The sequence below is a fragment of the Trichoderma asperellum genome, chromosome 4 (assembly GCF_020647865.1).
Source record: "Trichoderma asperellum chromosome 4, complete sequence".
NCBI classification, from domain to species: Eukaryota; Fungi; Ascomycota; class Sordariomycetes; order Hypocreales; family Hypocreaceae; genus Trichoderma; species Trichoderma asperellum.
Window position 1 is genome coordinate 3,962,800 of NC_089418.1, and position 25,331 is coordinate 3,988,130.

At 50.4% G+C, this 25,331-nt stretch overlaps 9 protein-coding genes across 10 annotated transcripts; 4 read left to right on the forward strand and 5 right to left on the reverse strand.

Annotated features, from left to right (window-relative positions):
- Window positions 1–156: 156 nt before the first annotated feature.
- Window positions 157–1,931, reverse strand: TrAFT101_012043 (uncharacterized protein). Its single transcript, XM_024900541.2, has 2 exons — window positions 876–1,931; window positions 157–819 (listed from the first exon to the last, which is right to left on the reverse strand). The coding sequence occupies exons 1-2, from the start codon at window positions 1,740–1,742 to the stop codon at window positions 307–309; spliced, it is 1,380 nt and encodes a 459-aa protein (XP_024759207.1). The 5' UTR covers window positions 1,743–1,931; the 3' UTR covers window positions 157–306.
- Window positions 1,932–2,130: 199 nt separating this feature from the next.
- Window positions 2,131–4,135, reverse strand: TrAFT101_007692 (uncharacterized protein). Its single transcript, XM_024900587.2, has 5 exons — window positions 3,721–4,135; window positions 3,598–3,629; window positions 3,390–3,516; window positions 2,786–3,290; window positions 2,131–2,728 (listed from the first exon to the last, which is right to left on the reverse strand). The coding sequence occupies exons 1-5, from the start codon at window positions 3,901–3,903 to the stop codon at window positions 2,223–2,225; spliced, it is 1,353 nt and encodes a 450-aa protein (XP_024759206.1). The 5' UTR covers window positions 3,904–4,135; the 3' UTR covers window positions 2,131–2,222.
- Window positions 4,136–5,062: 927 nt separating this feature from the next.
- TrAFT101_007693 (uncharacterized protein) lies at window positions 5,063–5,281 on the forward strand (the record flags this gene model as incomplete). Its single annotated transcript, XM_066128123.1, has 1 exon — window positions 5,063–5,281. The coding sequence occupies one exon, from the start codon at window positions 5,063–5,065 to the stop codon at window positions 5,279–5,281; it is 219 nt and encodes a 72-aa protein (XP_065984239.1).
- Window positions 5,282–5,788: 507 nt separating this feature from the next.
- On the forward strand, window positions 5,789–6,628 carry TrAFT101_007694 (uncharacterized protein; the record flags this gene model as incomplete). The annotated part of the gene is made up of 1 exon (XM_024900523.1): window positions 5,789–6,628. One exon carries the CDS (start codon window positions 5,789–5,791, stop codon window positions 6,626–6,628), a length of 840 nt encoding a protein of 279 aa, XP_024759205.1.
- A 118-nt stretch (window positions 6,629–6,746) lies between these two features.
- TrAFT101_007695 (uncharacterized protein) lies at window positions 6,747–8,060 on the reverse strand (the record flags this gene model as incomplete). The annotated part of the gene is made up of 2 exons (XM_024909997.1): window positions 6,747–7,655; window positions 7,737–8,060. 2 exons carry the CDS (start codon window positions 8,058–8,060, stop codon window positions 6,747–6,749), a joined length of 1,233 nt encoding a protein of 410 aa, XP_024759204.1.
- A 271-nt stretch (window positions 8,061–8,331) lies between these two features.
- On the forward strand, window positions 8,332–10,914 carry TrAFT101_007696 (uncharacterized protein). Its single transcript, XM_024906852.2, has one exon. The coding sequence runs from the start codon at window positions 9,419–9,421 to the stop codon at window positions 10,463–10,465; it is 1,047 nt and encodes a 348-aa protein (XP_024759203.1). The 5' UTR covers window positions 8,332–9,418; the 3' UTR covers window positions 10,466–10,914.
- A 1,061-nt stretch (window positions 10,915–11,975) lies between these two features.
- TrAFT101_007697 (uncharacterized protein) lies at window positions 11,976–17,094 on the forward strand. The gene is made up of 3 exons (XM_024906851.2): window positions 11,976–12,968; window positions 13,033–16,442; window positions 16,503–17,094. The coding sequence occupies exons 1-3, from the start codon at window positions 12,561–12,563 to the stop codon at window positions 16,981–16,983; spliced, it is 4,299 nt and encodes a 1,432-aa protein (XP_024759201.1). The 5' UTR covers window positions 11,976–12,560; the 3' UTR covers window positions 16,984–17,094.
- Window positions 17,095–17,369: 275 nt separating this feature from the next.
- Window positions 17,370–20,278, reverse strand: TrAFT101_007698 (uncharacterized protein). Of its 2 annotated transcripts, XM_024908433.2 has the most exons (4): window positions 19,438–20,278; window positions 19,002–19,265; window positions 18,834–18,924; window positions 17,370–18,719 (listed from the first exon to the last, which is right to left on the reverse strand). In XM_024908433.2, exons 1-4 carry the CDS (start codon window positions 19,708–19,710, stop codon window positions 17,506–17,508), a joined length of 1,842 nt encoding a protein of 613 aa, XP_024759200.1. In that variant the 5' UTR covers window positions 19,711–20,278; the 3' UTR covers window positions 17,370–17,505. The 2 variants fall into 2 exon arrangements, with proteins under 2 accessions (XP_024759200.1, XP_065984240.1); XM_066128124.1 differs by having other exon boundaries at window positions 19,002–20,169.
- A 677-nt stretch (window positions 20,279–20,955) lies between these two features.
- TrAFT101_007699 (uncharacterized protein) lies at window positions 20,956–25,243 on the reverse strand. Its single transcript, XM_024906026.2, has 5 exons — window positions 24,670–25,243; window positions 23,805–24,466; window positions 23,318–23,729; window positions 23,206–23,247; window positions 20,956–23,130 (listed from the first exon to the last, which is right to left on the reverse strand). The coding sequence occupies exons 1-5, from the start codon at window positions 24,965–24,967 to the stop codon at window positions 21,857–21,859; spliced, it is 2,688 nt and encodes an 895-aa protein (XP_024759199.1). The 5' UTR covers window positions 24,968–25,243; the 3' UTR covers window positions 20,956–21,856.
- Window positions 25,244–25,331: the final 88 nt, after the last annotated feature.

The window sequence follows — 25,331 nt, forward strand, 5'->3', positions numbered from 1 at the left end:
TGGGGTTGTGTTTGGAGAGCAGGGTAGAGTCTTTTTTTGTGCATAAAAGAGCGAGGTGTTGGTTGAGTAAAAGGGAGAGGTGTTGGATTCACGTCAATACGTCGGTAATGAGTGAAGCGTTCTCATTTTAGAGTTTAGAGATAATTGGTAATATAATATATAAATAGGTAGAATTAATAGAACTGTTGTTGTGGTTCGGAAACATATCGCTCTTGCTTGATAACTGATAACTCGTCGCTGTAGTGTTACAGACTGCGAAACATCACCCATAGAAACACTCAAAATCCCATAAGAAACCCCGCCAATTCAAGCACTTACAGGAATCGCTATTTGCTTGCCAAATTTGTCCACCCCAAAATGGCTAAATGCCTCCTCATCATTGTCGTCCAACAAAAATGCTCGATCTTCATCTTCTGGAGAAAGTTTTGCATACAGGCCTTCGCCGGCCTTTGGCCACATTGGCGGGAGAGAATCACCATCGTCCATTACTGGTGATTCTTCAGCTTGTATAACTGGCGCTATCTTGACCATCTTTTTAGAAATCTTGTGCTTGTTCTTGGTTCTTGATTCTAGAATGGTATGTCCATGCCGTGGCCGTGTAGCAGACCGGGCACTTTGGTGTGAGTGTTTTATCCTATGAGCTGTGACAGTGCTGAATGTTTCCGCATTCCAGTTTGGAGAGTCGAAGATTGGTAGGTCGGGATGTCTCTTTGCAACAGAAACCATGATGTCAACCAGCAACTGTGGTTTGAGCTGATCGCAGAATGATAAAATATTTAATAAATCTGTCTTCTTCTTCCCATAAAAGTACTCCGTTAACTGTAGATGCTGAGTTAGCTTTGGTTCTTTTTGAGTCCCTGATCAGTTCTGCTTACCGCCGTATCCGATGCCTTTCCTGCCCAAAAACCAACATGCTCTGGTTTGGCCGGAACGGCATCTCCATTTAGAGCCGCCAAATTCCTGGATCGCCGTCTTTCTAATTCATTCTGATGATGAGAGCCTTCTCTTGTATGATCCATCGCATCTCTTTCATTCGCACCCAAGCATGATGGGCACGTAAACCTTAATAGTTGCTGTGCCTCCTCCTCTTTTATTATCGATGGCGGCACACAGCCTTGGTGCCATAATTGAGAACAATTACCGCAAGGAATGAGTGGATTATTCGCTTCCAATGAGTCTTGATGACACTTGGAGCACATCATATAGCTGCTTTGCGGCGTGATACTCAGCGTCGCTGTTGTGGATAGTACTACCGCCGGCTGTGGAGCAGGCATAGGAAGTGACATTGTATTCTGGGTGAAATCATCCGTCTCACCCTGTTGTTCTCGCTTTCTCTTCAATCCTATTAGACGAGAGTTTGCCGCCATGATATTCTCAACGTTGTTGAATGGCTGGCGGGTTGGCGAAATGGGCATTGGTAGCGTGTCACTCATGCTTGAATCCCGCTTCTCATCCATCTCACTCTTTTCTCCATCTGTAGTGTGAGAGGCATTGTTCATTATAAGTGACAAATTCGAACTTGGACGTCCCTGAGTAGACTTTATACGATCCAAGATCCATGAAGCCGATGAAAACTGAGGTGTATATGGAGGTCGTGGTATCGATGCCGGCGGACATGAATTCTCCATACTGAGGCTGATACCAGGAGATAATTGGATATTTGTTGCATCAGGTGAATCTCCCATGATGGTATCCTCATTATTCGATTCAATTGGAGCAATAGCCGGTAATGTCGCCTCCATTTTGCTCCACAGTCTGGTGTTATTCGCGTGACAGGAATGGCTTATTGCGTATGAGCCAAGATGCCTTTTTTTATGACATTACACCTACAAGGGAGAGGAATTGAGGAGTTGCGTGCCCGCACGTGGAATAAACAAATTATAGAAATTAAAAGAAATCTCCCCAATGATTTTTTAAAACATGATTTCGCGATAATTCATTTTTGATCTTACGATGGAGACTGAGAAGGAACCATTTTCGGAAAGCGCGAGACAGGAAAGAACGGACAGCGAATCATGTGATGGATCACATGATGCAGCAGAAGTCCTCAACATGTACGGTGTCTCATCCAACTATACACTGTCCTATTCCCCTGACAGTTCACCAACTCTATAGATATTCACTCCTGTGCCCGCGTATATATTTATCTATATCATGTCATCATTTCCTCATCATCTATATGTCTAGTATAGTATATGGTGCTAATGGTAACAGTCATGCATCTAACTCACGACTCCCTGGTTTTTAAGCGTAGTAATATCTGATTCACTTAGGCCGAGATGCTCGCCCAAGATCTCATTCGTGTGCTGGCCCAAGATAGGAGGAGGCGTCCTCACAATGGGCTGAGTTTCTGACCACTTGACGGGCGTGTTAACCATCTTGATCGGGCCACAGTATTCGTGGTCAATCTCGATAACCATGTCTCGGGCCTTGGTGTGGCTGTGATTGAGAGTGCCCTGGATATCGTTGATGGCCGCATAAGGCATCCCTGATCCCTCAAATGTCTCTAGCCACTCCTGCGTTGTTCTTTGTTGTGTAATGGCCTCTATTTCCGCCTCTAGTTCATTACGGTGCGCCACTCGGTCAGCGTTTGTCTTGAACTTGGCATCGTCCTTCCAGTGCGGCTTGTTAAGGCCATCACAGAGAACACCAAACAAGCGGTCATTGCCGCCACCAATGAGAATGTCACCGTCCTTCGTCTTGAACGCTCTGTATGGAACGATTGACGCTGTAGAGCTTTAGTATAACTTGCAACAGGCGTCTGGTATATATGCATCTGACTTACGATGAGCAGTTCCCCAGCGACCACTGTCCTTCTTCCCGCTGATCAGGCTGCTGCTTGCAATGTTGGCTAATGTAGCTGTCTGGCAGTCACTCAGCGCCACGTCGATGTGTTGGCCCTTTCCAGTCTTAGCTCTCGACAAAAGCGCCGCCATAATACTATTGCTAGCGTAAAGGCCAGTTGTCAGGTCGGTAACAGCTACGCCGACTTTAACGGGCGGGCCATCTCGCGAGCCTGTAATGTGCATGAGGCCGAACTCAGCCTCGACCATCACGTCGTAGCCAGCGCGGTTGGAGTAAGGACCAGTCTGGCCGTAGCCCGTAATAGAAGTGTAGATGAGCCCGGGATTGACCTTTCGAAGGGTCTCATAGTCCATTGAATACTTCTTCAATGTGCCTGGGAGATAGTTTTCGACCAGGATGTCGCATTTCGCCGCCAGCTTGTGCAGGATATCCACTCCTTCCGGGTGTTGGAAAGATAGTCCTAGAGACTTTTTGTTGCGATTGGCCTAAAAATAAAGACGCAAACAAGTATCATATTAGCCCCCTCGATCACCGTAACAAGCAACTTTCTCCAATTTTATGTGTCTATGTTGGTTGGTTCATACCCCCAAGAAATATGCGGATTCACCCGGGCCTTGTCTTCCAGAATCTGGTTTGTACTTTGCGTACGGGGGGCCCCATGCCCGTGTGTCATCTCCCCGCGTTGGGTGCTCGATTTTAATGACTTCAGCGCTGCAGAAGAGTTTTTGACAAATCAATATGCCAATCTTGTCTAGATATAGAAGTTGAGATTGCTGAGAAAATGATGCTTACCCAAGGTCACCCAGAATTTGTGTGCAGTATGGCTGCAGCAAGTTAGCGGAGTGATAGGCATAAGGCCTGGAACATGCATCTATTTATATCCGGCTATACATAATGCAGGAGAGATTAACTTACACCAGCCAGCACTCTAGACATGTCCAGCACGCGATAACCCTCAAGAGGTAAAGGTCCGTTGTTGGCTGCAGCCGCAGAGTAGCGGCGCATGCCACGTGCGGTGGCATTGGCCCATTGAATGCGAGATTTGGAGTGAGCCAATCTGCCGAGGCTCGAAATAGCCGTGCCCCGAATCTGGGACATTGTTGCGGTATTGATAGTGCGTGTTGGTGACGTCTTGTATCATGGAAAGAAGCAGAGAAGAAGGAAAGTGTAAAGAGAAGAAGCAGACCAACTACCGGGCAGCAAAGAACATGCGTTGACCATGCGGTGCCACTTCGCGATGGATCGTGAATCTCCAGCTCTGAGTGGTTGATGGCGGAGTTGTTGCTAACGTGGAAATGTCCCGATACTGCTGTTTTGAGCGAAGCCCCATGGGGTCGGTTGGATTCGGCTCACAATAGTGGGCAAATATGGTTAGTGCGCTTGTGGTGCTAGAAGCAAACTCGAGACAATAGCATCATGTGCGTTCTCGTCTGAACCAACTACTACAGCATTGCTCTGCAAACATATATTTCGTACCTTCTACAAGTACCGTATAACAAACAATCATTGCATGGATAGAAAATAGGAAGTAGAATTCGCTTTCCTCTTGATACTATTACGTGTGATGGGCGCTGCTAGCGTTCAATGGCCCTCGCAGGGCTTGGTGGCGATCAGCCGCAAACTGCCCATGTCGTACAGGCAGATTGTTGGCTGACCTAAGAACTATCACAATACGCATTACTCTTTAATACGTGATATTTTAGAGATCTAGGGCTTCCGCTGAAGGCTTCCGCCTCTTTTTACAAGCGAACGCAGTCCACTAGGGAAGCACAGTCTCATCGCGTACAGTACTACCTAGTAGGCATGAGCTGTGTTGCATAGACTCAATTACAATCTCGCCGTGCTACTAATCGCAGCCTAACCAATAATTGAATAACGTCGTCGCCAAGTTAGGAAGCTTTCTTCCTGATACGAGGTACTTCGTACAACGCATTGTTTACATTGTATTTGCCTATTTTCATTCCATTTCCCGTGCATATGCAAGGCTGAATGGATGCCAAGTTGACAATTGTTTGTTCTTCTATAAACACCATCGCTTCACCAACACCGCTCCTAAATTTGGGCATCGCCGGCAACTGAATCAAGAATATGCGAACCTCTGGCATTTGCATCGCGGCTTAGCTCGCAGCACGGCAATCCGCGTTGCATCCGGCGTTGCTGATGTGACCCCGACGCCAATCCTGGCCTAAGCCAAACCGGACAAACCTTCGCACACGCTGCTCGTCCGGCTATTCTAGTGCCTGATTCCTAACAGGGCATGGCGATAGTCCCCGGCCGCAGCGCTTACTGCAAATGCTACCGTGCTGGAGGAGCGCCATACTCAGTGAAGAAGGCCTTGGGCTGCGTGCTGCTCAGCAACTCGCGGGTCTCCACCCAGGCTGTGGGTGATGAAGATGTGCGCAAGCCTGTCAGAGGTCGTATCCGCCCCCCTCTCAACGGCGTGGGTGTCCCCTGCACGCTTTTTGCCTTTTGGTAGCCGTTTCTATTAATATTGCGCGCTGTTGCTCTGCCAATATCACCATGGTCGCAAAGTGGGCTTAGCCCACCGTTGGAGTGACGCAAAGGCCCATTCTGTTACTTCAAAACTGGAGAGCGTCCGCGGTCGTCTTCCAAATATGAACTCTGCCAGAAACAAAAACGGGAAGCAGGCTCTCCAGCAGAGGACAATCACGACTCATTCGGGGCTGTGTAGCTGCTGGTAAGGCCCCCAGGGTGAGCTGCCGATCTGAACATCACCGTCATGCTTGGGTGTTTGAACGCCATGAGGCTGCGGGTTTGATTGACTGAATGTGGCTCATTCGGATTGCGCTACCATTACACGACACGAAACCGACCCGTTTTTCGATAATCTCTTATACATATACAGCGTTCCGATAGTTTCACGATTTTTTCTGCTCCTTTTTATGAATTTGCCTCTATCATCACATTGTCATATATCCAGTGTCCAATCTTGCACATTTGGGTAGCACAACTGGCCATCGCCATGGAACGGATTATGAGACTCTCACGCCGTGAGTTGTCGCAGACAACCACAACATACATCATTATTGGTGTCGTCGTTGGTGTAACATGTACCGCCGCAGTCATCGCCATTCTCATATTCACGCGTCGGAGGGGACAAAAGTACAGCCAGCTGAGGAAGAACAGCCAGCTAAGGAAGAGGAGATCCAGCACCATTGATCGAGAGTCTTATAGGAAAAGCATGATGTCGACGTTTTCAGAGGTGGACGACGCTCAGAGGCAGGCCATGATTAGGAAATCGCTTGCGACTCGAAGCTCCACCATGGATTTGAACGTCGACGCTGTGTCAATACGGACAACTACCACGCATCCACTCGAAGCACAGGCCGCACAAACCGATATTCAGTCACCACAACCTCAGCTACCACTGCCCCCTCCATCGCGAGATGAAGAGTCGTCGATTGGCCTCAAGGAGGACTGGAAAGAATGGGAAGCGAGGCTCAACGAAAACTATTCCCCATCACTCGGCCTTCATCCAGCGCTCAGTCCTCGCCCAGCACTTGACTCTCATCCAGTATTTGGGCCCCATCCAGCACTGGGTCCCCGTCCAGCGATATCTCACTCGCGCCAGAGCTCGAATAGCTCGACTGCATCTGCTGGCGCATATCTCTTAGACGCAAGCCCACCATCTCAATGCCATCTTGGCCTTTCCACAAATGAGCTCGACCGGCGCTCATTGCCTCCGATGACTAGGCCGCATTCCATTGTTTCCGTTAAATCCAACCGATCACTGCCGTCAAACTACGAAGTTGAACATGATCCGCGCACCCTCCATCAATCGCAACAATCGCGAACTCGTTAATAACAGTCGCCATCAAGTCATAGAAAGATAACGAAATATTTTGTTTTGCACGCAATTCCACTCTTTGGTGGATTTCTATGCTTAAGAAATGCTACTCTGTCTCTGCCCGGCAGAGCACCTAGTTTCCAATCTCATTGGTAACATCGACAAACGCTTGCCACTGTCTCCAGGCCTCACCACTAGTGATAGCCCACTTAGCTCTTCGAACACCTTCCTTCCAACGTTGGCCTCCCGGGCCACGTTCTTTGATGACATTTCCATCATCGCCATGGCCCATGTCACTGGTATCCGCCTCGCAGATACCAGATGCGACAAGAAGGGCTGCAGTATTGATCAAAACGAACTCGACGACCGGATCATCCAGGGGAAGTTCGCCTTTCAAGATGCGAACGAGAATATCCGCATTTTCTTGAGGCTCCTTTCCGGAGGACACCTCGTGTAAGGCGTGGGTGCGGACGCCAAAGTCACTGGGGTGGACTTTGAAATGCTCGACCACTGTCTCTCCTCCAGGAGACTTTTCTTTCAGCATCCAGCAGAGCGTATTGCCTGCACAGCTAATTTCATCTAATTCCTCTTCTCCACAGACAATCAATGCCTTGTGGCAGCCAGCAACTCTCAAGGCTTCGGCAAAAGCGGGGCCGAGATCTCGTCTTCCGACACCGATAACTCGAGCTTCCAACACGTCCTCCACCGGATTTGCCAATGGACCCAAGTTGTTGAAAATAGTTCTCCAGGGGAGCTGCTTCCGGATAGGAGCTACGTAGCGCATGCCAGTGTGGAAGACTGGGGCGAAGAGGAAGCTGTAGTTTGTATTGGAGTAGACCTTGACCAGGGTGTCCGGCTTCACGGCGCTAATAATAGGCGCCCGAGGCTTCATGCAGTTGACCATGTCGGCACTGCCTGATTTAGATGTGCTTGCCTTGTTGCCGTGTTTGGAGACCAGAAGCAGCGAAGACGCAAGAATTGAGGAAGTTGTACTGACATTGAAGGTGTCGTGAGAGTCGCCTCCAGTGCCAACAATATCGCACTGCATTGTACGTTTAGTTTATGTTTACAACCACACTACCGTTCATCAATTGATTTAAACTGAATTGGATTGTAATCTTACCAGTCCGCCCTTGTACGTGCCCTCTTTTCTTCCCCGCGCCTCAATGACACTCTGGAGCTCCTGGACCGGAATGGGCGCTGCGGCTTTTCTCATTACATAGGCGCAACGCTCTAAAACGTCCGCCTTGTAGTCGAGCTTGGTGAAATGGAGAGCCATGAGGAGAGAAGCTGTCTGGGCTTCTGTCACCTGGTTTGTGAAGAAATGAGAGATTGCCTCTGCGATCTCATCGGGCGTCACTGCATTGTCCGTTGGCCAGAGCTTGGTCAACAGCGGCTTGAGGTTGACCGGAGGAAGGGCATCTTGCCCACTGCCTGTGTTTGACATGGCGGTTGATGCACAAACGGCGTGAAAGAGAGAGAAAACGGTGTCACCCAAACGAAGTGAATGAGCAAGAGAGTGACGCAGAGTCTACTTTTATGCCGGCCGCTATGAATATGCCGTACAACCAACCGTACACACTATGCCGCATCTGTGGTACGTCGAACTCATTAGGAAGGATATTGTTCATTTTTTGCCTATGAGTCAGCACAATAGCTCCATATTAGCCTATTGAATTGAGTGCCTGGGGATTGCTGCGACTACCCATTGGCCGATTTCGGGCCCGCAGAGATGTGGCTCACAGATCCAACGCAAGACACGCGGTAGTTGGTGGTTTCCACCACCTGCGGGAACAAAGTTCTCCCGGTTGCCGCAGCCCAATTGATGCAATATGACACGGGCTGTGGCTTTTCTCTGCGTGATCATTCCTTCACCTCGCACGGTGGCGAACGCCCATCTGATTCCAGCTGCTGAGTCACCCGCAGCCAGAACTTTCGTTACCTGATTCACCAGGCCGTAAGGCCTACATAGCAACTCCTTCCTCGCCCGGGCCGCTCATTCTGATCTTTCCCCCGACAAACTCTTCTACCGCTCTCTTGCCGCCAAACGTTGGAACACACTCGCTCACGACGCTCACTGCTCTTCAAGCCCGCTGTCAGAAGCGATTCCGACCACTTGCTTTTGCCGACTAATCGCTGATCTGAGTCTTTTTCCCCGTTCGCGACACGATCTCAGACGCCTTCACTGGTTCAGAAAAGTCGGCCGGCAGAGACCAATTTTGCGTGTTTACGCTTCCTGACGCTACTTTTTCGCTGGAAGACTCGACAGCAGAAACGCTTTAGGGACTTTTTGGGCCGAAAGAGAGCGTCTCCTCTACATAGTTACTTGCCTCGTCGCGCCTTTGCTGTTTGCTCGCCTCTGGCTAGTGTGCAGCAAGCCGACACCGTTCGCCGCGTCTAGCGCTCCGAACCTTTTTTTCTTAAACAAAGAAAAGAAACAGAAAAAAATAAAAGAATAAAAAAATCTACAAAAGAATTAATCAAGGAGAAGAGGGCGAGGACAAAGGAATCTTCTGTCCGTGCCCGAAGAAGGTGCTCGATCTCACGTCGGAGGCTACAGCCGCGCTTCCCCCTTCTTAAGCCAGCAGGCTCTCGACCGTCAAACTGCATTCACCGCTCTTTGTCCAGGTCGTCAACGATCAACTCTGGGTCAGAGGATCATCTTACAAGACAGACTCCCTCGTAAGAAAATCAGTAGAAAAGAAGAACCAGCAGCTGCGACGACGAAGAAAGGAGGCAAAAAAGGCACGAAAAGTCTTTGACGAGATCACCAACATCTATAAGGCGAGACCCTACAAGCCCAAAATGCTTCCGCCGACGGGCGGAGATGCAAATGGAGGGTCGTTTCAGGAAGACCTGAACAATGTCCTTGCCTGCCCCGACTGCAAGGAGTACCCTCCGAACTTGATTGAGGAATTCTCGAGCGGAGACATGGTCTGCCAGAGCTGCGGTGTCGTCGTTGGCACACGCATCATCGATACTAGGTCTGAATGGCGTACGTTTGCCAATGACGACCAAGGTGGCGATGATCCGAGTCGTGTCGGCGGACCGCAGGACGAGTTCGTCGAAGGCCAGCATCTAGCCACCACTGTTGCCTTTTCTGAATCTAAGGCTCACAAGGCTTTGTCCCGTACCCAAAACAATGCCAATCAAGACAAGGCTCAAAAGGGTTTAATGCAGGCCTACAAGGAGATTGTTGCACTCTGCGAGGCTATTCATATGGGAGCCAACGTTTCCAACGCGGCCAAGCATATCTTTAAGCTCGTTGACAAGCACAAGTTTATGAAGGGCAAGCCTCAGGAGGCCGTCATTGCCGGGTGCATCTTTATTGCATGCCGACAAAACAATGTGCCTCGAACGTTCCGAGAAATCTTCAACCTCACTAGTGTCAGCAAGAAGGAAGTCGGTAGGGTCTTTAAGCAGCTACAAAACTTTTTGCAAAAGATTCAAGATACCGAAGGCGAGAGCGGTACCGGATTGAATACCGTCACCAACTACGAAAATACCTCTGTTGGTGCCGAAGATCTCTGTGGTCGTTACGTGTCCCAGCTGGGCTTCAAGAACCAGCAAAAGATATCCAAAATCTCCCGAGATCTCGCGGAGCAGGCTACCGATATCTCGGCTCTGGCAGGCCGATCGCCCCTGTCTGTTGCGGCCGCTTGCATCTACATGGCGTGCCATCTTATGGGAGAGCCACGGTCATCGGCCCCCATTGCCAAGCAGACTGGCGTGAGCGATGGCACGGTTAAAACCGCTTACAAGTTCCTCTTTGCGGCCCGCGATCAGCTGATCAAGAAAGAATGGCTCGAGGAGGGTGGCAAGATGGAGAATATCCCGCAAGTTCAAGTCTAGAGGACTCGTCTCTTATGCTCGCGAGTGCAATACATGCTTTGATATCCGCCTCGGATCTGTCTGCTTTGCTGCACTGCTGTCTTTTTTGTTCTTTTCTTTTTTTTCTTCTCTTCAAGCTGCCGTGCGATAGGATCGAAGGGGCGTTTATTGGCGAAACATGGTGATCTTGAGACAGAACAAGCCGAAGACGAGGACTTCTCTTTTGCACTGTTTGTAACGTTTAATCTAGACCGAGGAAAGAAAATAAACTGGCCTTGCAGAAGGGATGGCTGGAGAGAGCGAGACTGCGGCTCTCATGCCCTGATATATTCAGCAGCCTTTTTTTTTTTTTTTTTTTTTTTTTTTTTTTTTTAACTTTTCACCGTTTTGCTATTGCAGAGTAATGTATCTCAAATTGTATAGATCCGAATAGCAATATTTATAGAGAGCAATTGCGTACTCGTAGTGACCAGAATTTAGCCATGAACATTTAGTGAATTCTTGGCGTTTATAGCTATATTCGTAGCTGTAAACTTGGCACGGAGTAGCCTCAGCCATTCCACTTGACGGCTGTTTGCATGCGTGACGAATAGGTGGAGAATGCCAGGCAGGCATCAGATATAGGCTGAAAACGGGCTATGGTATTTTGTAAAAGCCTAAGTGACGTCATGGACGAATTGTACATGCTGAAACCACATTCGACAAGGTAAGTTGTCAGGGAGTTTGTATCGCATGGCAGTTGATTCTGACACGTATATGGCATACGAAACTCTGTGGAGATGAGGCATGACTTTGGCTTTTATGAGGGGCCGCAGTTGCTATACGGCACACACCAAGTATACGGGGGAGAAAGTTCCTCGCTGATGGAGACTGGTACGCGTCAGCCGTTGGAGATGGGATGGCAATGCATACAGTGCTGGGTACAGTAAGTCCTGGGGCCATACGCATTGTGTAGGTAGGTATTGGATGAAATAGGGAGGTAGGTAATACTGCAATACCTACTGCAGAGTACTGTGTTGAGTTTTTTTCTTTTGCCTTCCCCATCCTTTGATTGATCCATCTCGTGTTGGCTGTTCTCCCCATAGTTTAGTCCAGGCCGGCTGCGGGCAACACAATAAGCAGATGGCAGTGACAGCATTGTACATACGCGTTGCATGCACTAGCCGACAGGGAAACTCAATAGCGCCGAGTCAGGCAAACTGGCCTTCAGTCCTCTCCAGATCCTTCACAATGTCAAAAGGGACCGTCCAATAGCCCCACGTGGTGGACATGGAAGGGCCTCTCTAGAAGGGGCGGAGTTGGACCGACGATCTGCTCAGTGACCTTCTGGTGCGCTGCGCTACGGCGCCCCCTACTGCGCTCACTAGATGCGCTGTAGCGCCAATATTTGGGGTGCCTGTCGACCATTGTGTGGTTGCGTCCAGCGTGGCGGCCGACCCGAAACAGGACTGGCTCGCTATTTTTACCCCTGCAAGTGCTTCTTTTTCCCAGCCTAGACTCGACTGACTCCGGCTTTTGCCACCAACCCAGACGCCTCTTGGGCCGAGCCGATCAGCTAGACGCAGAAGATGGTGTCGTATTGGGATTGACTTTCGTCGGGTTGCTGTCATCGAGTTTTCGTATTTTTCTGCTGAGACGTTGCGAAGGGCGCTGGCCGTAACCCAAGGACGATTTCGCATCGCAACATCCGATCGCTGGTGGTTTGCTCTTTTTCTGGACTTCATTTCCAACCTTGTCTGTCTTTTTTGTTTCGCAGAGTGGGATATCATTTTTGTTTGTGCAGAAATCATCGTGGCTGCTGTACTACTTGGCTTCGCGCCTGTAGTGATCAGATCCTCTCTCTTTTAGCCGTTGGCCCTGACTACCACCGTCTTTTTTGCGTCTCGTCTCGAGCCCGAAACGGTCGCGCACTATTGACGTCTTAGAGCTGGCGGCGCAAGTGCCCCGTGCCACTGTCGGATAATTGCTCGGGATGAGAATCTAAGCTTCTGCTTGTATCGTCAGTCTTGGATTATAGCGGCGTAGCCTGCCTCTCGCTTATCGTTATCTTGGGGAGGAAAAAAAGGAGGTTTCCTGGGGTTGTTACGATCGTTAATTTTATGCACATCGCGCCATCATGGTGCCCAGCGTGCGCGGCGCCGATGGTCTGATGCGCTCCAAGTCGGAGGAGGCCAGCACTCTTCCCGAATACCCTCAGAAGGGCTGCGTCGAAGCTGTGACTCCCGTCACCAAGACCTCTGTCGTCAAGCGCATCCACGATGTTGCCACTTCGGTGTACCAGAAGACCATTGTCAAGAAGATCCTGCAGCGGGGCCAACTGGCCGCCTCCAAGGATGGCAGGAAGATTCCTTTGCGACTGGAGAATGACGAGCCATTGATTGATGTTCGGCGCGGACATGCGTACATCTCCAACAGCATTCGCACTTCTCGCTACACGCTGTGGGATTTCCTGCCCAAGCAGCTCTTCTTCCAGTTCTCTCGTGTCGGCAACTTTTACTTCCTCTGCGTCGGAATTCCTCAGATGGTATGTGCAGCCTATGATGATGCTCTCTTTTTCGCCCATTCAGCTACTAAATTGTTGAGCGCAGATTCCTGGTCTTTCGACCACCGGCTCCTACACGACGCTTCTGCCCCTGCTTTTTTTCGTTTGCATAACAATGTTCAAAGAAGGCTACGACGACTATCGACGACACCGACTTGACAAGGTTGAGAATGCCTACTTTGCGACGATACTCGGCAAGGAGGACAAGTATACTAGCAAAACTAAACAAACGCATTTTCTGGATCGCTTTAATCCTTTTCATACGAAAACGACGACCGAACCTCGATCTGTCTCCGCCGAAGAGTACCAAGGTGTGCGATGGGTGCCGACGAGGTGGTCTGACATAAAAGTTGGAGATGTCATACGACTTGCGCGCGACGAACCTGTGCCTGCCGATATTGCACTTATATATAGTGACGGCGAAAACAACTTGGCCTATGTCGATACTATGGCGCTCGATGGCGAAACGAATCTCAAGAGCAAGCAAGTGTGCAATGCGATCGAAGGATGCGATACCATTCAAGGCATTGCAAAATGCGCAGCGGAATTTGTCGCCGAAGATCCAAACCCAGATCTGTTCAACTTTAACGGAAAAGTTACCGTCAATGGAAAGGCAGTGCCTTTGACTCTCAACGAAATTGTGTACCGTGGAAGTGTGCTTCGAAACACCACCTGCGTTATTGGAATTGTGCTCAATACCGGAGAAGAATGTAAGCTGCGCATGAACTCAAACAGACACCCAAAGGCAAAGAAGCCCGCCCTGGAGAGAGTGGTGAATAAGATTGTCATTACTCTGGCTTTTTACGTCATTATCCTGTCCGTGGGCGTGTCAATGGGCTACCTTCGCTGGAAGAAGACCACCGAGAGACACTCTTGGTACTTGCAGCATGCTAGTGTTCCATTCCATGACATTATCATTGCATTTATCATCATGTTTAACAATGTCATTCCCCTGTCACTGTATGTGAGCTTGGAAATCGTCAAAGTTGGACAGCTACTTCTTCTCAATTCGGATCTCGGCATGTACGATGAAGAATCAGATACGCCGGCGCGGTGCAACACGAACACCATTCTCGAGAACCTTGGCCAGGTTGAATACATCTTCTCGGACAAAACGGGTACTCTCACAGACAACGTCATGAAGTTTCGCAAACTCAGCGTTGCTGGTACCGTGTGGCTTCATGAAATGGATTTAGAGCCGCAGCCGTCGTCGGATATCTCTGATAGCACTTCGTCGATTGTCAAAAACTTTGACTTTCCCAGCCGATCGCCGTCTGTATATAGGAGGGACCGAATGTCAGTTGTCATCCACGAGGATCAAGTTGAAATGACGGATTCGCCGATACATTCTCCAAGACCATCAATGGCAGGACGACGATCTTCATCTGTGTGGCGATCAACGGGACGACCAGACCATGTTCAACCTGATGTCAACACCTCGGACTTGATCGAGTATATGAAACTGCGGCCGCATTCGGCTTTTACTAGGAAAACAAAGGAGTATCTGCTTGCTATGGCACTATGTCACTCTTGTTTGCCCGAGAATAAGGATGGGAAGATGGACTTTCAAGCATCGTCACCGGATGAACTTGCTTTGGTCAGAGCTGCCCAGGAGATGGGTTATTCGGTTGTCCAGCGAAACTCGAAGCAAATAACCGTTGAGGTAACTCACGCCGATGGGACAACGGAACGCTTGAAATATGAGATCCTGGATGTTATTGAATTCAGCAGTGCCCGAAAGAGGATGTCTATTGTTGTTCGCTATCCTGATGGCCGCATCTCGGTTATTTGCAAAGGCGCTGATTCTGCTATTTTGCCTCGACTAAGACTGTCTACATTGGCTATGCAAAAGGCAACCGAAGTTCGGCAGAGTGCTGACCTTGAGCACGAAATGTTCCGCCGAAGCGAGCAGCTCGAACCTCGCAATAGCTTCGGCGGGAGGCCCAGTTTCAGCGTTCGCCGTAACCCCACCATCACGAGAGAAAGAAGCGTGCACCGGCAATCGATGGGAAATCGAAGCAAGTCTTTCGAGATCAACAAGCTGACTCGTCGATCTGAGGATCGGCCAGAACGGCCACGCTTGACTATCAACGCACGAGGAGCATCGTTTGACGTCTCAAACCGCCAGTTTCTTAGCCCCATGTCACCTCACGTACCGCAACCACTGGATCCCCGTTTGGCATTTTTGGAAGACTCTGGAATTTTCGACGAATCTGAAGTCTTCACGAAATGCTTCAAGCACCTCGATGACTTCGCATCCGAAGGCCTTCGCACCCTTCTTTTCGCGCAAAAGTTTGTTTCGGAGCAAGAGTACAGGTCGTGGAAGAAGCTTTATGACGATGCTACGACTAGTCTGACGAACCGGCAAGAAAAGATTGAGGATGCGGCAGAGAAGATTGAGGAAGCATTTGAGCTGGTTGGTGGCACCGCCATTGAGGATAAGCTCCAAAAGGGCGTGCCAGAAACTATTGATAGGCTTCGACGGGCTAATATCAAGATTTGGATGCTGACGGGAGACAAGCGAGAGACAGCCATCAACATTGCTCACTCTGCCCGAATTTGCCGCCCTGGATCTGACCTGTACATCCTAGACGTCACAAAGGGATCTCTTGAGACGCAGCTCTCTGCTATAGCCGAAGATTTGAACGCTGGCTCCATTCACAGTGTAGTTGTCATTGATGGACACACATTGGCCGCCGTTGAAAAGTCGGAAGCTCTTTCGATTCAGTTCTTTGCCATTATGCTTCTTGTCGACTCTGTTATTTGCTGCCGTGCATCTCCAGCTCAAAAGGCTCTCTTGGTCAAAACCGTCCGTGGTAAACTAAAAGGGTTCCGAGGCAAGGAACGCCGGGGTCTGACGTTGGCTATCGGAGATGGCGCAAATGACCTTGCTATGATCCAAGCCAGTCACGTCGGAATTGGAATTTCAGGAAAGGAAGGGCTTCAAGCCGCTCGAGTAGCAGACTATGCCATTGCGCAGTTCCGCTTCTTGCAGAGGCTGCTTCTCGTCCACGGAAGATGGAACTACGTCCGCACTGCCAAATTCATCGTCTGCACGTTCTGGAAAGAAATGTTCTTTTACCTCCCTGCGGCGCAGTACCAGCGCTTCAATGGTTATACTGGCACTTCTCTCTACCAATCGGCGAGTTTGACGGTCTTCAACACGCTGTTTACCAGTCTTTGTACGATTTGCATGGGTATCTGGGAGCAGGATCTCTCCGCAGAGACTCTGTTGGCTATACCTGAGCTCTACATCTTTGGTCAGCGCAATAAGGGCCTCAACTTTTGGAAGTATATGCGATGGATGCTCCTCGCTGCCATTGAAGGTATAATTACCTGGAACGGTATCTGGGCAGGCTACGGATGGGTGTCTCCGGCGGCCAAAGATGAAAATTTGTATGCCATTGGATCCTTGGTGTTTACGGTTGGTGTTTTGTGGATCAACTGGAAACTATTGTAAGTTTTTGACTTTGTCTTATTTGTCGTCCGAAAACTTGATTGCTAACTATTGGCAAGCATCTTTGAAACCCACTACAAGTCAGCTGTAGTCATGGCCTGCTTCTTTGTCACCACAGCCGGCTGGTTCGCATGGTTGGCTTTCCTAGACGGCGTGTATGCCGGTACTCCGTCTGGTGACTACGATATCCGCCATACCTTTACCAAACTTTGGGGAGCTGATGCCGTGTGGTGGTCCACCGTCTTCATTGTGCTCGCCTTTTTGGGCATGATTGAACTTCTTTTCAAGGCTGCGAAACGAGGAATGCTCGTTGCAGGCCTGTGGCACTGGCCTCCCTGGCAGAGGAAGAAACTGGGTGACAACGTCGAGGAGTGGGATTTGGAGCTCTGGCAAGAAATGGAGCAAGATCCCGCGGTGAAGAGAAAGCTCGCAAAGATGGCGAGAGATGATGATGATGTTGAGTTTGATCTAGACGAAGAGGAGGAGGAGGAAGATATCATGGAGCAAATTGAGATTGATATCTCTGCGGGGAGAAGGTAGATGGAGAAGAGAAAGAAGAAGAAGAAGAAGAAAAATAAGAAATGTGAGATCGGGATTTCATGCGCAGGGGTAACCAGGAGCGGATTTTTTTTTTTTTTTTTTTATTTGCTTTTTATACGGGCTTGGAGTTGGATATTCTTCCTTGCCTTACTTCACTCATTGGTGGACTGACGGTTTACTTTCCTTTATGACATGGCCTGGTCGGCATGATAGATACCCAAGGGAGTATGAGTGTTGGAAATGGGATGACATGATACTAGAAGATAAGAGACGATATAGTACGCGTACATAGACGAATTATTTTCTTTTCCTTTTCTTTCATTTGGAAGTTTTCCTAATTGATAGGAAAGAAAGAGAGACTTTATGTTTTTATAATCTCGTTAAATTGGAATCAAAACCAGCGGACGTGTATTAATGTATTAGTGTGTTCTAAAGACTCTAAAAGCAAGCTCGATGCAAAATGATGAGCATGCCCTGACTAGTTGAGAAAAAGAAAAGAAAAGAATTCAATGTCATACTTCATTACGATTTAGAATCCGCTGTTTCTTCCCTCTTTTCACTCCCCCCCGTCCTATCATCATCTTGAACATTCCCCTGAGTCAGCTTTTTCACCGGAGGTTCTACCTTGCCTACAATATCCAACGTACGGAAAGTCACGAGGACAAGCACCAGAGCCACCAGCCCCAAGGCAAAGTTGAACCATGAAGCCGCGCGCAGACCCTTGAGAGATTGCGGATCCCACGCCTTTATACTGCCCACATTCTTAACAGATACGCCGCGGCCATCAGCCATGACCGCGGTCTGGATTGCCGTGGCTATGGCGAGGCCGATGGACCGGCCAATCTGGCCAACAGAGTTGATGAGTGCGCCGCCAATGGCCTGATCCTCTCTCGGCAGCGCGCGAGACGTGAAGAGCGTGAGACACGGCCAGGTGGTGTCCGCGCCAATGACGGAGAGGATCATGGCCGGAAGGCCCCAGGCAAAGTACGACGTCGTCGGCGGGATGGGCACGGCGTAGAGCAGGCAGGCAATCGTGATGGCGAGGTTGCCGCTGATGAGCAGGAAGACGGTGGGCACGCGGCCGAGCAGCTGCGAGACGATGACGGCGACGGCGGCGCCGCCGATGCCGGTCGGGAGGAAGCGCAGCATCGTCTGCAGGGGGGACTGGCCCTGGAACTCCTGGAAGTAGTAGGTGGCGTAGATGAGGTAGTTGTTGAAGGAGGCGAAGAAGACGCCCATGATGACCATGACGGCGCTGAACTGGGCGTTGCGGAAGATGGAGACCTTGATGAGCGGCGGCGTGGGCAGAGTTGCCGCTGCTGGCTGCAAAACTCCATCAGATTCGAGGAGTTGCGTCTTTGCCGCGTCGAGTCTGCGCTCCAGATACCACTGCCAGACCGCAAACGCCGCAATGACAATGATGGACACAACAATCAGCACCGGGATCCACGGCGTGCTCCAGCCCACGACGTTGCCTTCTGTGAGCGCAAACATGAGAGCCAGCAGGCCGACGGTGATGAGCGTGGCGCCAACCCAGTCGACGGACCGCGGGCCGAGCTTCGTTTTGCTTGCTGCTGCTGGTGATGGAGGAGTCGGCGGGATGAAGAGCATGCCGCAGACGGAGATGATGCCGCCCATGATGGCGAGGACGCCAAAGACCCATTTCCAGTTGGAGTACTGGGCGACGAAGCCGGAGAGGATGTTGCCGAAGACGCTGCCGAGGGGTGCGCCGGCGCCTATGAACGAGAGGTTTTGCTAGTTAGGTTCTGATTCTTTCAGGAGATGTGATGTGTATGTGTGTGTGTATGCTGTAAAGAAGAATTATACATGGCGATGATGATGTGACATACTGTAAGTGCTGAAGGCGTAGTTCTTTGCCTTGCCGGGAGGAAACGTCACGCCCAAGATGCCAATAGCCGTTGGGACATTCGCAGCAGCCCCCTAAAACACATTTAATTCCATCAGTCTTTTTTTCTTTCATCCAACAACAGACAAACAATAGCTTGCATGAAACTCACCAACCCATGAAGCCCTCGGAACAAGTTAAACGCAATCTCATTCGGCACAAACGGATTCGCCGCCGTTATGGCCGTCACCCAGATGGAGCCGAGTATGAAGACGAGCCGTTTGCCGTACAAATCGGCGATGCGGCCCCAGAAGAGCAGGAAGCAGCCGAAAGTGAGGGAGTAGGACGAGACGATCCATTGCTGGCGGCTTTCGGGGACGGAGAGGTGGTGGCCGATGGTGGGGAGGATGATGACGACGCTTTGGACGGAGAGGGTCTGTTGTTGATGTTTGATGTGTGTGTTAGTTTCAGTAGGATTTAGAGATGTACACACGTACATGCATATATATATACACGATGAGTTGTTGAGAAGAACGCTGTGTAACTGTGTGTATGCATGGAGTTGTGTGTGTGTCTCTGTGTGTATGTATACTTTCAATTTCACTTACATTGAGAAACGCAGCGCCAGTCACAGTCGCAACCAGAGCAATGCATCTCGCCCTGGACATTGGCAGGCCATCATCATCACTTTCCCCATCACCGCCATCCTCCGTTGCCGAATCAGTCCCCTGCTGCGGCCGGCTCGTAGCAACAGCCGTCTCTTTGCCCATCTCAGCATCCTCTTCTCTCCCCATTGTCGCCAACGACGATGCCTTTGTTGTTCCCTCGCTCTGCTTCTCAATCTCCACCTTCATCCCCGATTCCTCGTCGAGAACCGCCATGCCGGGATAAAAACTAATAAACTCGACGGAAGCGGGACGGGAAGCTTCCCCGGGCCGCTGTTTTCAACTTTAATTGGTCCGTATTTCGTATAAGATTTGTTTCGGTCCGGTTATGGCAATTGGTTGAAAGAAACGCAGAAAAACAAATGATGAAATGGCTATGCAGAATGAATTGATTCTCAATCCAGTTATGAAATCAACAAATCCGGGTTCTCTCTTTTGTTCTCTTCAGTATGTACCCAGTAGGTATGGTGTAGATCAGCTAGAAAAACGCTATCACCTAAACGTATTGCGTGCTCCTAATCGAAGTAGACAGAGAGACAACGAGAAAGGATGAGAAGGGGGAAAAGAGAGAGAGAAAGAGCAAGTATTCAAAGACCCATCAATCACCAAAAAAAAAAAAGGAAGTAATGCGGCAGTGAAAGAGAAGAAGAAGAAGAAGAAGAAGAAGAAGAAGAAAAGGATCCCAGCACTCTTTCATAGACCAATACCACCACAAACAACCATGTGCCGCAGCCGGACAAGGGTTTTAGTAAATAAGCAGAGCAAACAACTGCTGCTGCTCCTCTGCTCCGTACAAAGACCAACGAGATAATTCCACAAAAATGTCGGAGCGCCGAGCTCAATCCCGTATTACTGCGCTACGGCTTACGTGCATTTAAATCCTTCCCCCCCCTCTGCCCGGTGCCGGCCACCCACTACGTCTTTTTTCCATGTTGATCTTTATCGAGTCCCGATATCCCGTGCCGAGTCTAAGCTAAACCCCCCTCCCTTCTCTCCGCCTTTCCAATAGTTCTTGGAACTAGGTATATATGTAAAGATGAGCCTTTTCAAAGCCTACCGGCTCTTAGAACCAAATTGATTAATATCAATTAATTTTTCCGTCTAGTTAAAGCTGCCTAGCCGGTGCATTAGCGAAGCCATAGGCGTTTGCCTTTTATAAGATCTGCTGCGTGTCCGGATAAAGGCGTTTCCGAAACAAGTCCGACTTACACAGCTCAGGACTCCAGATGATATATGCATATAGCATTTACACTCATCCATCTGCTGGCTCTCATAGAAAAATCCAAGCAGCTAATTGTGCAAGTTGGCTATGATTCACTCTCCTCAGTTCATTCGTCTTTTACTGGCAGTTATTGGATCTCCGTTCCTGTCTTCCTCCCCTACTTTGCGGTCCATCTCCATGCCAATATCTCACAACATTCTCAAAACTAGCATCATCATCACCATCATAACTACCACTCTGCACAAATTACCATCAACATCACATCACGAGCTCAATTCACAAAAGGGAAAAACACGGTTTTAACGGTGGCCATGAAAATAGCTCCTTGTCTGCTTCGTGCACTCATCAAACGTTTGCATTTTTTTGTTGACTGCCTATTCGCCGTGTCCACCTGGTTAAGCATCTCAATCTCCTCCACCTAAAAATGGTGAGGTTATTTTTTTTGCTTCATCAATGACCTTGCCCATATTTCCCTTAAACCCACCGCCGAACTTAATAGTATATCCCAGGCGGGAACATTAAAAAAAAAGAGGCCCTCCCAAAAATAGAAAAAAAAAAAAAGGTGAATGAGACACCCATGCGTCAAAATCACAACTAAACCAGTCAAATTTTTTTTTCTTTGGCGGCTGCCCTCGAGAGTCCCCTAAGAATAAAAGGGGGAACAAATGAGTGGGAACGAACAACCAAAACAAAAATCCGTGCTCCCCATCCATCCTCGTAGCCCTTTCTTTCCATTTTTGCCCAAGCCGCCCACCCTGCAATCTTCTAGGTGATTCTCGAAAAAAATGAAACTAAAGAAACAATCGTACACGTTTGCATCAACGAGTAAGAGACTTAAGCAAAGATTTTCCTCTTCTTTCACTCCGTCTCCATGCTGAAACCCCTCTTTGTATTAGAGGGGGGCACACATATATGGTGCTCGGGAGTTCCCTCTCGCATACCTCGAAATCAACCTCTCCATAAGCGTTTAAGTGTAGTGACACAGAAAAAGTCCAACTGTAATGAGGAAAAAATAAAAAAAAATAAACTTGAGAAAGTTCACACCACCCCCTTCCTGAGCCCTGAGCTCATGACGAGCGCCATTTCATCTCGCTCACGGCGATATCGCCCTCGTCGTTTCCCATCACGGCATCTACCCCACTAATGGTAGTTTCCGCCCCAGCCGCCGCGTTGCTGCTGCTGTTGCTGGCCTTGCTGCTGCTGCTGACCGGTGCTGTAGTAGCCTCCGCTGCCGAATCCGGCTTGACCGTAAGAGCCATAAGGAGTGCTGTGCTGGTTAGCACCAGCGCCGCCGCCCATGCCGTATGCGCCGCTGCCGTGAAGGCCGTGGCCTTGAAGATGGCTAGGGTATCCACCATAGGCACCGCTCATCTGGGACGTCTGGGGGGGCGGGAGGCCGCCGCTTTGCGCACCGGGAGCAGTGTTTGTGGCAGAGCCTGGCCGAGGGGCTCCGAGAGATGGCGAGGGGCCAGAAGTAGACTTGGTTTCACCAAAAGGCTTCAGCTCGTCAGCCGAGGCTCCAGTGCTTGGCTGAGTCTGGGTGCTGAACGATTGTCCCTGAGACTGGAATGATGAGGCGCCTCGAGAGAAGCTGTCGTGGGTGCTGCCGAAGCTGCTGCCTCCCAGACCAGGCTGGCTACCTGCTTGAGCAGAGCCGGCACGGCCGTAGTCACCAAGGCCAGAGCCAAGAGGGCTGTCTCTGTGGAGAGATGAAGGGCCAAAAGTTCCGGGGGACGAGGTATGGTCGTAGGGCGCATTAGGCGAAACGCCATAGGGTTGTCCATACATGCCGCCCTTGCCATACGGGCCAAATCCTCCTTGGCCGTATCCAGAGTAGTATTGGTGGTAGTAAGGGTTGCTATAGTAGGGGTGGTTGTATCCGGGGTATTGTCCGTGAGCCTGGGGCTGCGAACCTGGACCTCCCTGTTGCTGAGGCTGCTGCTGCTGAGCCTGAGTGACGGGGTTGGGGGTAGAGTGGCCGCTGTTCTGGTTCTCGTTGCTGCCGCCGAATCGTGGCTGGTTATGGCCAGTGCCGCTTTGCGGGTACTGGCTAAGGTTGTCGGTTTGGGTGGCATTGTAGCCTCCGAAAGGTCGCTGCTGCGAGGGAACGCCCTCGGGTTGGGCATGTGCTCCCTGCTGGCTATAGTGCTGGCCGTAAAAGGCGTATGGGTTTCGATCCTGCTGGTTTGCAGTGTAGTAGGCGGAGTAGTCGCTAGGAGCTGAGCTGAAAGCTGCACCAGGCTGCTGGGCGGGAGGTTGAGACGTTTGAGCCGCAAAGTTATCAAAGGGTGGTTGGGATGCGGGAGCTGGCTGGTTGAACGGGTCCAGGGGCTTCTGCTGAGCCGCGGAGACGTCCTGGGGGCCAGCTTGGCCAAATCGACCGTATTGCTGAATATTAGGGATAGGAGGTTGAGCTGCGGAATCATCATTAGCGATATTCTTCCTTCGATATTCTTCCTTATGCCTCGGAGTTTGCTAACAAAACATACTCTGAGAGGGGATAGGTGCCTGGGCTGAAGTGGCTGCGGCAGCTATATTGGTAATTAGTCTCAAAAATATGAAAAGAAATAAAAAAAGCACAAAGGGGAGCATGGCACATACCAATAGGTGTCATTCCAGGAGGGGGTGCAGTAGTGGTCTTAGGAGCATAGGGTTCCGGCACAGCGACAGGTTGAGAGGCCGGAGGAAGTGAGGTTCGGGGAACAGCAACAGGTGAATCGGCGGGAGGCTGAGCTCGAGTCTCTGGTTCTTCGCGCTCGCCGTCAATATCCTCGTCGTCATCGAGGTTAAAGGCACCGAACTGTACAGCAGCACGGTCAACCTCTCGGTTGCCGGGCATGCGGACAGCTTCTTCTTGCTGAAGAACTCGTCGTTGGAAGCTGGGGGTGCGAGGGGCGACTCGCTCGGTAGTCGCCTTCAAAGCCGAGGCAGCAAAACCGCTAGTAGTGGTCTTCTGAGCCTGGTGCTGTTGCTGAGCGGCCGAAAGAGGAGTGGCAGTAGCACTAGGAGGGCTCTGTCGAGGGTCCCAAGAGTCAGCAGCTGTGCTTGCAGCAGTGTCTGTTGCAGGTGGCTGGGAGACATCAACAACTTGTTCCAGATTAGTTTCCGTCAATTCATCCTGAGAAGGAGCAATTGTGGCAGCGGGTTCGGCGGTCGCGGGAGCGGCAACAGGAGTTGCTTGCTCAACAACTGGAGTGGCCTCTGCTTTCTCTTCGGCCTCGGGCTTGACGGGTTCAGCTTCAACTAGGGCGGGTTCGGGAACGTGTTCGGGTTCGACGTGTTCGACGGGCTTAGGAGCGGGAACTTCTTTGGGAACTGCGGGCACGACCTTGGGAGGAGGAATCGACTGTCGGAGCATGCTAGCCCAAGTCTTGACTGGAGGAGCGGCAGGCTTGGCGGGTTCGGCCGGGGCAGCCTTCTCAGTAGGCACGAGCTTCTTGTCGTCAATTCCGTTGGCAGCGTCATCTTTGTATGCGGGGGACTCTTCGGTGGGCACAGAAAGTTGCTGGCTATCCTTGGGTCGAGATCCGTTGGTAGGATGAGTCGACCTGGCACGTCCACCACGACCACCTCTATCTGTAGTAGCTCTGCCTCGGCCGCCACGAGGAGCTCCGTCAGAAGCACGGCCGCCACGGGTGTTTCGAGCGCTGGAAGACAGTTCAGTGTTCACGGGTGCAGAGGATGCGTCCTTGGTCTTGGGACGAGTGGTCTTCGTCTTCTTGGAGACTTCACCCCACTGAGAGATGGTGCCTAAGGATAGGGAAAAAAAAATTCAGATCAGCAATTGAACATGATGTTTCACCTTCACGTAGAAACGCATCCGCAGGAATAAAATTGACAGCCGTGTTGCAATTGAATTGCCGCACTCAGGAATCTGGTATTTGCAAAGAAAAAGAAAGAAGAAAGAAAAAAAAAGGCAAAACGCAAACTGCAAATTTCGTCCCCCAACGTACCTTCAGCAATTCGTGTCACAGCCTCAGTCTCATCACCATTTGTTTCCTTGAGAGCATAGAGGACATCGGGTTCAGACCAGTCGGGGAACATTTCGCGGATCACCGAAGTCTTGTCGCCATATTGCTTTCGAAGCTCGGCAAACTCGCCCTCATCCTCAAACGTGCCCAAGTTGTCGTCAGCGGTCTTGAAGTTCTCGCCGTTGGATCTGCGACCGCCTCGGCCAGCGAAACCCCCTCTGCCACCTCGGCCGGAGCCTCTGCCGCGTGAGGCAGATGGCCGTGAGATGACCTCAGACATGGGGAGCTGATAGGTATGTGGAGATGGGGAGGGATGTGGCAATTGTGCAGTGGCCCGTCAGATGGCCTCTGCTGAGGGTGCAACGAGCAGAGGGAGATGAAGAAGAAAAAATATGAGGAGAGAAAAAAAACAACAACGAGGAATACAAAGTCGTGCGTACTCGAGAGGAGACGAAGATGTAGATGCGAGATGGCACCAGAGCGACGAGGGTGTGTGGTGTTGTGGCAAAGGGAGGTCCAAAGGTGGAGGGCAAAGGGAGGCACGAGGTTTTCCCCGGAAGCAGACGAAAGGCTCTGGTGCTGGTCACGAAGGTTTTTTGGCTGAGCGCCCGGTGACGCCCCCCTTGCCCGCGTTGAGAGCTGGC

Bases quoted from the DNA above. Each gene is read 5' to 3' on its own strand.
- TrAFT101_012043 (XM_024900541.2), bottom strand. From the start codon at position 1,742: ATGGAGGCGACATTACCGGCTATTGCTCCAATTGAATCGAATAATGAG. The intron at 820-875 runs GTAAGCAGAACT...CAGCATCTACAG, and splicing joins GAAAGGCATCGGATACGGCG to TTAACGGAGTACTTTTATGG.
- TrAFT101_007692 (XM_024900587.2), bottom strand. From the start codon at position 3,903: ATGTCCCAGATTCGGGGCACGGCTATTTCGAGCCTCGGCAGATTGGCT. The intron at 3,517-3,597 runs GTAAGCATCATT...ACTCTTCTGCAG, and splicing joins CAAATTCTGGGTGACCTTGG to CGCTGAAGTCATTAAAATCG. The intron at 3,291-3,389 runs GTATGAACCAAC...CTTTATTTTTAG, and splicing joins AATCCGCATATTTCTTGGGG to GCCAATCGCAACAAAAAGTC.
- TrAFT101_007696 (XM_024906852.2), top strand. From the start codon at position 9,419: ATGCTTCCGCCGACGGGCGGAGATGCAAATGGAGGGTCGTTTCAGGAA.
- TrAFT101_007697 (XM_024906851.2), top strand. From the start codon at position 12,561: ATGGTGCCCAGCGTGCGCGGCGCCGATGGTCTGATGCGCTCCAAGTCG. The intron at 12,969-13,032 runs GTATGTGCAGCC...TGTTGAGCGCAG, and splicing joins GCGTCGGAATTCCTCAGATG to ATTCCTGGTCTTTCGACCAC. The intron at 16,443-16,502 runs GTAAGTTTTTGA...ACTATTGGCAAG, and splicing joins TGGATCAACTGGAAACTATT to CATCTTTGAAACCCACTACA.
- TrAFT101_007698 (XM_024908433.2), bottom strand. From the start codon at position 19,710: ATGGCGGTTCTCGACGAGGAATCGGGGATGAAGGTGGAGATTGAGAAG. The intron at 19,266-19,437 runs GTAAGTGAAATT...CATCAACAACAG, and splicing joins CTGGCGCTGCGTTTCTCAAT to ACCCTCTCCGTCCAAAGCGT. The intron at 18,720-18,833 runs GTATGTCACATC...TCTCGTTCATAG, and splicing joins CTACGCCTTCAGCACTTACA to GCGCCGGCGCACCCCTCGGC.
- TrAFT101_007699 (XM_024906026.2), bottom strand. From the start codon at position 24,967: ATGTCTGAGGTCATCTCACGGCCATCTGCCTCACGCGGCAGAGGCTCC. The intron at 24,467-24,669 runs GTACGTTGGGGG...CCCTATCCTTAG, and splicing joins TGTGACACGAATTGCTGAAG to GCACCATCTCTCAGTGGGGT. The intron at 23,131-23,205 runs GTATGTTTTGTT...ATGATTCCGCAG, and splicing joins GGCACCTATCCCCTCTCAGA to CTCAACCTCCTATCCCTAAT.